Source organism: Crinia signifera, chromosome 1, assembly GCF_055691185.1.
Source record: "Crinia signifera chromosome 1, ASM5569118v1, whole genome shotgun sequence".
Taxonomy (NCBI): Eukaryota; Metazoa; Chordata; class Amphibia; order Anura; family Myobatrachidae; genus Crinia; species Crinia signifera.
Genome location: NC_139217.1, coordinates 262820410 through 262832663, shown reverse-complemented (window position 1 = coordinate 262832663; position 12254 = coordinate 262820410). Strand labels below are relative to the sequence as shown.

The 12254-nt window shown below is 43.4% G+C and overlaps 1 protein-coding gene across 2 annotated transcripts in view; it reads left to right on the top strand.

Moving 5' to 3' along the window:
* The window catches only part of R3HDM4 (R3H domain containing 4), an 84847-nt gene extending 81150 nt beyond the window's left edge, over nucleotides 1-3697 (top strand). Inside the window, exons 7-8 of one of the 2 annotated variants that reach the window (XM_083182163.1) lie at nucleotides 802-857; nucleotides 2590-3697. In XM_083182163.1, coding sequence (XP_083038289.1) covers nucleotides 802-857; nucleotides 2590-2693 — 160 coding nt within the window. In that variant the 3' untranslated portion in view covers nucleotides 2694-3697. The remainder of the gene's footprint in view (nucleotides 1-801; nucleotides 858-2589) is intronic. The other variant, XM_083182170.1, reaches the window with a different exon arrangement.
* Nucleotides 3698-12254: the final 8557 nt, after the last annotated feature.

Sequence of the window (12254 nt, the reverse complement as noted above, 5' to 3'; positions counted from 1 at the left end):
AACTGGTCCCTAAAAAAATCAGTGTTTGAAATTTTCTTGAAAATTTGAGAATTTGCTATTCATATTTTAAGCCTCCTCGTGTCCAAAAAAATTAAAAGGAGGTTGAAATAATGATGGAAACATAAAGTATACATATGGTCTATGTTAGTTATTAACTATTTTGAGTGGTATGATTATTTGTCTCACAAGCAGAAAATTTAACATTTTGCAAATTGCAAAATTTTCAATTTTTTTACGACATTTTGATATTTTTCACAAAAAACCACAGACTGTATCGACCAAAATTTACCACTAACTTGAAGTACAATGTGTCACGAGAAAACAATCTCAAAATCACTGGGATAAGTAAAAGCAAAAAAAAGTTATCCCCACTTAAGTGATACCTGTCAGATTTGAAAAAAAGGGCTCTGTCAGGAAGGCAAAAACAGGCTGCGGCGGTAAGGGGTTAAAAAGATCACAGGTGGAGCTAATTATTTCATTTGCGATTCTGTGTGGAGACCTGGAAAACATGCACTGTGTGGGGTCCTGAGGACCAAGGTTGAGAACCACCGAAAAAGGTGATGATGATCTAAAAAATAGATGATTCATAAAATAAATAAAAATAATGTGGCTTATTGGTAGGACGTTTTTTGTTTTTGTGCTTTTCCTTGCTCATTTAATGACAATAACATTTTAATGTTTTTTTATTTGCTGTTATTTTAAAGTAATACCATTTTATGTGTTTATATAAACTGTTTAAACACATGTGGCAGTGCTGCTGTGCAATACACACTTACTGTTTCTCATCTGGTTCTCTCGCAGTTACCAGCGCCTCCTGTTGCACGCTGTGTGCCAGTACATGGATCTGGCCTCTGCCAGTAAGAACTCTGGGATTTGTTTTGGGGTGGTAATGCAGAATATTTATAAAAAAGTACAAATTTATGTCTACTAGGGACAGAAATTTAAAATCTATTGCATATTGTTTTCCAGTGCATGTAGCCTATGTTGATCATGAGGCGTAAAAGTCATTTCTGCCTTTTTTGCAATATAGACCAGTTTGATCAAACAGTGCCACCTACCTGTATCGCAGGGACGAACAGGCACAAAAACACATTTTTGATGCAATTTCACTTCGCTTTGAATTTTCGGTACTTATATGTTAGTTGGGCGCCCACTAAGCTATTTGCTTAGTTTTACGCGTCCCCTCGGTTGCTCGCTGCGCTCGCCACACTATATAAAATCAACTCCATGCCAACATGGATAGTGGAGGTATGAGCGTACTTACTATAGTTGGCGCCCAACTAACATATAAGTACCGAATTTTCCATAATGAGTGTTATTCCGAGGATTTGTGTGCAAATTTAGACAGATTTTATTAACTTGATAGAGTGTAAATGAACACTCAGATGTATTCTGCATATGAAAGCCATTTACAAATTGCATTGTATATGTGGTGGAGGAGGGAGATTCAGCTAACAGCGTCATGCATTTTATGACGACTCTATGTCCGCCCCTTGTGTATATGTAGGGCTTGCTGTATTTATATGCACAATTTTTGTAGTTAAAGACTTTCTCTGTCAAATTGGTTTAATTAATAGTGTTGATTCAGAGAGGGCATGAACCTCAGTATCACTGTGCCGACTTTCTTCCTCTTCTGACGAGGAGTTTTCTGAACATCTAAAATGATGATCTGATAAAACAACTCACTGGCTTAATCACATATTTCATTTTTGTTAATCAAGAATTCATTTTTAAATAGTTATTGTATTTCTCATCACCATATCATTAGATATTATGTAACGGAACCATCTTAAAATAAATTATTTCCTTAAAAAAAAAAAAAAGACAAAGCTTTGTATTGGCCTCTATTTTATCTTTAAGTCACTATTAATACCTTTTTTGGAAATATCTTTTTTTTTTTTTAAACTAGCAAACCAAACTTCTATTTACAATGTAATACTGCAGTTGCCCTTAATAAGCGAGCAGGGCCTTCCTATCATATTAACTGTCTCTAGCTATCCTGTTTAATCCCTGTTTCCAATTGTAAAGTGCAACAGAACTTGCTGCGCTGTATAAGAAACTGTTAATAAATACAGAAGATTGGCCACCTCTGTCTCCTTATAGGTAGTTATCAAAAACTAGAACCCCATTTTTAAGACTGAGTAGTAACTCACACTGCTATAGTACTTTACCTACATCAGGCATTTGTGGCCCTCCAGCTGTTGTGAAACTACACATCCCAGCATGCCTTGCCAAAGTTTTAACGTTCCCTAATAGCAAAACTGTGGCAAGGCATGATGGGACTTGTAGTTTCACAGCAGCTGGAGGGCCATAGTTTGTACATGCCTGGTCTACATCATGTACATTCATGTCCTGTTTAATGTTCAAGAAGCACAATTAATACCACACCAACAGTACAGAACTACATTTTAGTTACGTTAAATTTGCAGTTTCTCTTTTTTTTTTTTTTTTTTCTATAGCAATTTACTATCCCAGGCTGTGCAGATTATAATAGCATACAGTATGTTGGGTACTAAAATATATGGACACCTTGCTTTTTATAGCCAACTAATGATGCCATCCACCTTTTCTTCTTTGACTTCTCTTTAGGTTCCAACTCCCGTGGGAAGCGTCAGATGCGTGTGGTGAACAGGAACAGCGAGTTCTGCCCACCAGAATTGCTCCTCTCCTCTTACCTCCAGATGCGCTGCTGACCCTTCATGAGACTTAAAGCGGGGATTATCCCAACAACATGTTAAGTTTCTATCTGCCAATGTCCTTTCTCTGTTGCTCTAAACATGTTATTGCTCTAATTCTTTTTTTAGTCTTGGCTATGAATGTTTTAAGGTTAATTATGTTTATGCCTTGTCTGCACAAGGGTTGATCTGTTCTATACCAGTTGCAGGGTCCTGGCAGATGTTTTATTTCCCCCATCTGTTCTATTGCATCTGGTAGCTCACAGCGGATCAGAAATGCTTTGTGGAGTGAAAAATGGCAGATGAAATTAAGAGTGTTATGTATAAATGTACATATATGTCAGTATATCCCGCTACACAAGCAGGCCAGCAGTGTATCAAACATAATAGGGATTAGGCATTTGGGGTCAGCGAGACCTTGCCGTTTCCTGGTAGGTTTTAGAGGGTTTCCCATGTTCAGGGTACACTTAAATGGGGGCCCAATCTTGGACGACACCTTCTGTTAAAAAAAAAAAAAAAAAAAAGCTTATTTTCTCTCATTTGTTAGGAACCCTCCTGTAATAGGAGGTCCGGAGCTGTACTGTGCTGCAGCTCTATTCCTCGCCCGGTGTCCTATAACCAAGGGTACATTTTAAGTGATAAGACTTTGTCCATTTTCTATATTGCCTTCTAGTTCTCTATGTGCAAAGTGAATGTTCTGTCACTTGCGCACAAGGAATCATTGGTGCTATTCTGTAAGACATAAACTGGGGCAACAATGTTGTGTATGTCCCTACTATAACCTTACCACATTGTGGTAGCTTAGATCATACTTCTGCTATAATGGTGTCTTATTACAGGGAATAAAATGGTACAAGCGTAAGGATTGTTCTCTTAGGGTGTCTGAGTCACTAAATGACATTGGGATTTTAGTTCCTCTGATGAAATGAAGATTGCATCTGAACAGCTGTGGTGCTCATTAATTTGTACATGTGGAGTGAGAATTAGTGTGTAATGTCACAATAAAAGGATACCTTACAATATGGAGTTTTCATGCCTTGTATTTATTTCTTGTGATACATGTAGAATATGCAATCTTTTCTCTGTCCAATCCAATAAAAACTGATTTTGGGTAGGGATCAGTTGTACCTAGATTCTAAGCTTTTATCTGTCATTAGATGTAGGGCAATATGTAGTAGTCTGCGAGTTGCAGGCTGTTTGGCACTTTGAAAATATGGACTGACAAAGAAATTCATGAACAGGCTGCACCTTGCAGACTACTGCAGATTGCCCCAAGGGAAATGTATTAATCATCAATATGCCAATCAATTAACTAGTATACTTGAGGGTGATGCAGTCAGCATCTGGACAGTCATGATTGCAGTATTCACTACACTAATGCTATCATCCTGACTGCCTTCAGAAGACCGATGTCCAAAAGGGTCAGGATTCCGACCCCGGTATATCGACAGCCATCATCTTGATCAGTAAGTATTCAGGAATCGCTATCTTGCAACCAGAGAAGTAGGGGTTAAGGTCAGGCTGGAGGGGGAGGGTAACTATACTTACCTGGCACCTTACCACAGATCATCCGTATGTATCCCACTTGAGGTTGTCTGGATGGGTTTGTCTCAAATACAGTTTACAATGCTAGATGGGTATATGTATCCTTCCACCTAAATAAAATATAGCAATATACATAATCCCACACATACAACAACGCAAAAGCATTTTTTTTTTCACCTTAAAAACGGGGCTTGTGACCCAGAAACAGCGGTGGTGGATCGTCTATATGGTGAGGTAGTTAGATTGTCTGTCAGTGTTATTTGGACATCGGCGCACTGTGTTGTTTATACTACAAAATTCATCAAGATAAACAGTAGAAATATATATATATTATTATTTTATTTTTTTACACATCGTATCGGATCGCATGCCTTGTGCATGCACTGTAATCTGATACAATGTGTAGCTAGTACAAAAAGTATGTGCAGCACATACTTTTTGTACCGTACTATGTGATGCGCGATAGCGCGCATCGCTAAGTACAGAACGGAGCCGGACACAACGGAGCGTGTATGGGCTCCTTAAGATGGCTGATGTGTAAGTGCAGTATCCAAATTGCACATCAACCAATTTGGATTCAAAACAAATCTGCCTCTATCCTGGGAGACACTGCAGTGACCACCACCCAGCACATAAATGTTCTATGTACCAGGGGGATGTGGCTAATCTTTAGGGGGTTGTGGTGTTGCACATCCCTTCACTAGAACTACCTATGCATTCGGTAAGGCTTGATAAAGTAAAATTATCTACTTTATAATCTTTAAATATTTTAATATATTTTGTCCCATGTTTATTTAAAGACCGTTTGTCCTTTCAAATTCTAATTGCTCTGGAGTCTAAAGCCATGACTGATTTGTCATACCTATGAAAATATTTATAATTTATGCTGAAAAACAAGTATAATCAGAATCCGCTTTATTGGCCTGGTATACTTGCGCATACTAGGGATTTGGATTGCTGTGCAACAGTTAAACAGTGACAGTACAGATATACATAACACATACAGGTATACGCTAGATGTGCCCTGGGGGTTATAGACACAGGGAACATACAGATGGGGCCGGGCTCATCTTTGCAGGGGATGGCGATGGCGACGCCATCGCCATTCCCTGCTCCCGCGCCATCTGTGTGTCGGAAGGGGACGCGCGCGCACGAGGTGCGCGCGCGTCCCCTTCCGACGGTGCTGCCGTCCCCTTCCGACGGTCGCCCGGTGCCCACACCGGGCGCCCGCACCCCCCCACAGCCTCCTCGGGTCCCCCCAGCCCCCCTCGAGCGGGAGGCGGACAGTATTGCGTCCGCCTCGCCGGCCGGCCGCCCGGATACTGAGACGCGCGTGCGTGGGGGACGCACGCGCGTCTCAGTCAGATGGCGCGCCATGCTGCTGGCGATTCGCCAGCAAGCATAAGGCCGGCGCCGTCTGTATATTCACTGAGCTGCACAGCACCTAGGCAGCCGTCGGCGCCGCCACTGGTCATTGCAGCAGCCAGGTGGGTAGCAATGTAGGCAGAGATCGTACAGTTATCACACTGGGTACACTTACCCGCCGAGCAGCACAGCGCCTAGGCAGCCATCGGCGGCGGAGCCACTGGTCACTGTAACAGCCAGGCAGGCAACAATACAGCAGGGACAGTACAGATATACATTGCTGTGCAGTGCACAAGACAGTGGAGACACCGGGTTACATGTGGCTGAGTGCACAATTCCTAGGCAGCCATTTGCAGTGCCATCTTGCTCTTGCTGCTCATAGCAGAAGGGATCACAGGCCATCATCCCTGGAGGCAGAGTGAGAGCCAGCTTTGGTGGTGGTGGAGGGGGAGAGGTCTGTGAGGCCAGGACGAGGTGGTGTAGCCATATCTCCTCCCTTTGGAGTTTACACCTGGAGCTGGTACAGTCTGCTGGGGAGGGGGGGGTCAGCAGGCCGTAATCCCTGTGTTTTCTGCCTGGACCTTCCAGCATCCTCTGCCTGAACCTCCTCGGCCAATGGTGCTGCCGGGGGAAGGGGGTGGGGGGGCGCAAAGAGACTGCCGCACTGCTTGTCTCTGGCCGTCCTGCATCAGGGGTTATCAGCACTTGCTGCTGGGTGTGTGCAGCGCTGCCTCTGCAATCTCCCTCATCTCCTCTGCCATGCTGCTCTGGAGGCCGGGGATGGTGGAGCTCCATGGGTCATCGGAGCTCAACGTGCATGCGACCATCCCTGGCCAGAAGTTCTATACCCAACTAGTGTAGGGCATTTCTTAAATGGAAAGCTTTAATCTTTTGCTATTAGTTTGTCTTTTATCCAACAGATCTTTAATCATCTTATTTATTTTCCTTGTGTAATTGAACAAATAAGTGAGTGCATTGACATGCATGTGTATATTATTCTGCCCAGTGGCCCTGATTCAGATGTGGTCACCTATGCAGTGATAGGACTGCAAGCAACACAAGTGTAGCAGCCACCCAGAAAAGAACAGACACGCCCACTGGAACTGTTGCAACATCTCTGCAACAGAGTATTCCACTCAGATGCAAGGACCATAGACACCCGAGTGTGTCTATGGTCCTGCAGAATAGCAGCAGGAGCTGCAACACTAGTGCCATGTCTCTTGCGTATGAGATTGCAGTCGTTCAGTGACGGGACCCGATTAAGACCTATTCACTATTGCGATCAGGTAGATGCTGTTCTGCTATAATTAGATGCCGCCTTGCGCATTGATGTGTACTGCTAGTGAAGAATTCATAGAGAGAATATGTCCATTTCCCATCGCAAGCCCCTCCCCATCAAATAATTTTTCCACTGGGCTCCAGTCATTAGCTATTAGTAGTCAGGAACTTGCTCAGCGGCAGCAATGAATACAGGCGTAGCCAGTCTGGAGCTGATGTTACACAACCTCCCCTAAAATGCTTGGGCACACCTAGCATTTTCTTGTTCTGGCATGCGTGCTTTTTTCTTAACACTCTGAATAAATGGCTGGTGACCACCCTGGATCCTGACAATCACCTTGGGAACAGCTAGCTAAGGAAAAAAGTTGCAGGATTCCTTCACTAGCAGGTGTCATGCAAGCACATTGCGGCCTCATGCACAGTTCATTGATAATCGAGTTGCTATGCGAATTTGTTTAGCAACAATCAGGTCTGAATATGGCCTATTTTCCACCACTCCCCATTATCTTCCCCAAACAATCACTTCCTGTCAATCATTTTGCAATTAATTTCTAACTGCCAATGACATCCCTTGGCGAATGCATATTGCATCTTACTTATGTGCAGTCTTTCTATAATTGCTCAGCTGTGTAAAATATACACAGCTGTATATCTGAATCAGGCTTTATTAGTATGCATACATGCCCTCATGTCATAATTATGGCTGCTATAAAGTGCTCTGTCAGGCCATATGACCTGTGAGGCTCAAGCCATACCAATCCTCCCTGGCCAACCCTGTGTTGATGGCTTCTGAACCTGTGCAAAAGAAAAATACATGCATAAAAGTTTAGTAAATTATGATCTCTGTGCCTGTATCATTGAACTCTTAACTGCTCACTTGACTGTTCTCAGTCGGAGTCCACGTGGATACTAAATTATTAAAAAAGAAAAGGTAAAAAAACTCATGTTGACATTTTTATGTCAACCATTGTATCATGTCAACTACATGTATGCAATCTTGGGGTAGACAAAATTAAGATGCAATTTTGATTTTTTTTTTCTTGTTCAAAATCTGTAAAAATTACATAATTACCGCAAATCGTACATGTAATAGGTGGGTAGTACAACAGCAAAAAACACACGTTTTTACATTGGTTTATCACCAGACACAAGACAAAGCTATAACATTGCACTAAAAAATAACTTCACAGGAAAATGCAACCTCCACAGGGAACTGTCGGGAGTTGAATAAATCAATATTTTATTATTGCCCCCTCTATTTGCTTCCCATTGTTCTTCCCTGGATTCCAATAGACATTATGGAGTCTATCTCAGAAATGATAATCATCAGTACAAGCAGTACAAACCCCCTGGGTGGTCCCTGGTATTGTAAGGTGATGGTGGGGGGGACACATAAGTGTCCACAAATCAGGTTTGGGTTATTATTCTGAATCTGGATAAGGGGTGACACTGTAAAGAAACCTTGTTGAATCTGCATTTTTTTCCTTTGGGGAATTATTCCTCATTTACCTGTGTGAACTTGTTCAACTCTGTTCCTGGGGATGGATATACAATGCTTCAAAAGTACTAATGTTAGCATGAGAAGGTCAGCATGGTCTTATTGTCAACATTGACCATGTCCACATTCATTAAGTAGACTTGGTTGAAATGTTGATATGTTAGAATCTTATTATCCCTTGTAGCCCTGCGCTAACTTACCTTTTCCTGGCAGTTGGGACCACCACTTCTGGGTCAGACCTCATATCCCCTGTGTTATATCCCCCCCCCCCATCACCACCACCACCACCACCACTTTACACAGCCTAATACCGCATACCACCCAACATTACCCATTCCAGCAGGGACACAATGCTCTGTTCCTGGACTTCCTTGTCAGTGGCAGCTACAGAGATGGAGCTGCAGTGCAGTCCAAAACTCAAATAGGGGAGTCACATCAACTGCGTGATTCCCAGCAAGCAAAGTTTGGGTGGTACAGTAGTTGGTGTGGCTACCCTATTTGAAATTTGGACTGTGCTGCAGCCACTGACAAAGCCCAGGAAAAGAGCATTTTGTCCGTCAGTGTTATCATGTTGGGTGGTATGATAATGTTGACACCATACTGGTGACAGTGATGTTAACATTCTCAGTATCAATGTTGACATTGTTATTGTCGTACTTTCCACTACATCGGTACATCCTCTGCTCCTGGGTTGAAATATTTGTATCGCTTGTGTGGAATTACTGGTGACCTCTGTCTTCTGCAAGGATACCTGATACCTGTTGAGGTTATGTCCCAACGGCCACTGCATCCTGCTGTGTGTTTTTGTGTATTTTTTGTACTGTGCAAAATCTGTGTTTCCAATTATCTACTCAGTGTTGCAAGTAGTTTGTAAACAGACATAAAAAAGGAAGGGATTATCACACTCTTAGTTAAGGCCGAATAAAGACTTGGTTTAATAGCTTGTACCTTGTTAAATGTAGTGTATTCAAATATTTTAAAAGACAGATTATGATTCTTGTTATACCCCTGGATGTTTTTAACCAATAAATGCTTTTCCAACCTTAGTTTAAATACCACCTCACCAGGAAGAGCTTTCCATAGTTTAGCTGCCCTGACCGTAAAAAAATGTTCTCTTCTTAGGTAACAAAATCTTATTTCCTCTAATCGAAACTCATGCCCACGTGTCCTAGAGTCCTTCCTTGCAGTAGAGAGGGTGCTTGACAGTTCCTTATATTGGCCCCTGATATATTTGTACATGTTGAGCATGTCCCCCCCTTAAACGTCTCTTTTCTAGCGTAAACAATCCTCAATGGTTCAATCGATCTTCATAGCTTAAAATCTCCATTCCCTTTATTAGCTTTTTTGCTCTTTGGGTTTTTTCTAATTCTATAATGTCCTTTTTATAGTGTGGGGCCCAGAATTGTACTCCTTATTCAAAGTGTGGTCTAACCAATGCTTTGTAAAGTGGCATAATTACTTTTGAGTCCGTAGTTTCCATGCCCCTTTTGTATACATGCCAGGGTTGCTGACTTTTACAGTCTCCTCTCCGGGAGAACCCCGGAGAGGAGACTGTCAGCATCACTTCTGGGGGCGGGGCCTGATGGAGACATCATCAGTCCCTGCCCCCAGCGATGAAAATATGCGGGTCTCTGATGAGGGGTGGAGCTAAATATGCCGATTTGCATATTTAGCCCCTTCCAACGAAAAGCCGCGAATCGCGGTAATTTCAAGCTTTCAATTCCAGGTACATGAGGGGGGACCGCCGGAATCCGGGAGGGTTGCCCACCTTTCCAGGGGGCCGGGAGGGGGACCCGATTTTCGGGATCCTCCTGGCCATTCCGGGGGGTTGGCAACCCTGATACATTATTATAATTTTATTTATAAGGCGCCACAAGTGTTTCGCAGCGCCGTACAAAGGAACAATACAGGGAGACAAAGCTTGGCATAACATTGAATAAATAACAAAAATACAGTACAAATAAATAGCGCCACAGATCAATACACATTACAGCTTAAATGTAAGTAGTGAAGACTCAATCAACATACAACTAGAGGCTTGATGCCAATGATGGAGAGGAGTATGCGGACAAAGATGGTCACTGAGTGTTGGAGTATAGGAGAGCTGTGAGTGACATGTGAAGAGAAGAGGGCTTTGACAACAGGAGGGAAAAGGGCCCTGCTCAGAGGAGCTTACAATCTAGTAGGAAGGGGAGACAGACAGATTACAAGAGGTGCAAGCGAGTGGGTGGTGGTTAGATAGCAGGATGTAAAAAGGCAAGGGGTCGGAGAACCAGCTGGTTTATGCAGTGGAAGGGTACGCTTTGATAAATAGGTGAGTTTTCAGTGCCCGTTTGAAGCTTTGCAAGGTCGGGGAGAGTCTAATGGAGCGAGGGAGTGCGTTCCACTGAAGGGGTGCAGCACGGGCAAAGTCCTGTACTCTAGCATGGGAAGCAGTGATCAGGGTGGAGGAGAGACGACACTCGTCAGCCGACCGTAGAGGTGTATAAATGGAGATGAGGTTAGAGATATATGGAGCAATGGAATTAGAGATGGCCCTGTATGTGAGTGTGAGGTGTTTGAAGAGGATTCTGTAGGGGAATGGAAGCCAGTGCAGATTTTGTTGAAGGGGAGTGGCAGAATTAGAGCGGCGGGAGAGGAAGATGAGCCTGGCTGCAGCATTGAGGACAGATTGGAGAGGAGCCAGTTGGAATTGAGCGAGGCCGGTGAGGAGAACATTGCAGTAGTCGAGCCGTGAGATGACCAGTGAGTGGATGATCAGCTTAGTTGCACTCTGAGAGAGAAAGGGCCTGATGCGAGCAATGTTGCGTAACTGGAACCGGCAAGAATGGGCCAGGGCTTGGATGTGGGGTGCAAAGGAGAGGAAGGAGTCAAGAATGACACCCAGGCAGCGGAGTTGGGGAACGGGGGAGATGATGGTGGTGTTAACAGTGATAGAGATAGTAGTAGGGGGCATAGCTCTGGGTGGAGGAAAGATAATAAGTTCGGTTTTGTCCATATTCAGCTTCAGAAATCGCTCAGACATCCAGGTGGAGATGGCAGAGAGGCAGTTGGAAACTTGAGAGAAAACAGTGGGGGACAGATCAGGAGAGGAGAGGTAGATTTGGGTGTCATCCGCATAGAGGTGATGTTGGAAGCCAAAGGAGTTAATGAGTGCACCCAGAGAGGAGGTGTACAGAGAGAACAGAAGGGGGCCAAGGACGGAACCCTGAGGGACCCCGACAGGAAGGATAGAAGGTGGTGAGGTAGAGCCAGAGGCAGAGACTGAGAAGGAACGGTTGAAGAGGTAAGAGGAAAACCAGTTGAAGACTGTGCCAGAGAGGCCAATGTTTTGGAGTGTGTGGAGGAGGAGAGGGTGATCCACAGTGTCAAAGGCAGCAGATAGGTCCAAAAGGATACATGCTAGTATTCTGTTTGCCTTATTTGTTGCTATGTGACATTGAGCACTACACCCCAATTTGTTATCAAGTTGGACTCTAGATTCTTTTCAAGTTCTGAAATACCCAATGCCTCCCTGCTTAGGTTATAACTAGCTCATTGGTTATGTCTCCCAAGGTGCATAACCTTGCATTTATCCACATTAAACCTCATTTTCCACTTTCATCTAGTTGATTGTTCTGAAGCGTGGAGACATCCTCAGTTGGTTTAATTAGTCTGCTCGGTTTTGTGTCATCAGCAAAGATGGAAACAATGCTTAGTATTCCCACCCCAATATTGTTAATAAATATGTTAAATAAAATGGGCCCTAGTACCGACCCCTGTGGCACTCCACTTAGTACTGGTATCATATTTGATACTGCTCCTGGGGATGTTTCTGATCTCCTCTCAACTGATCAAGGTTTATCCCCATACATCAGGGCTGCTTTGGGGGATATATATATATATAGGTGAAT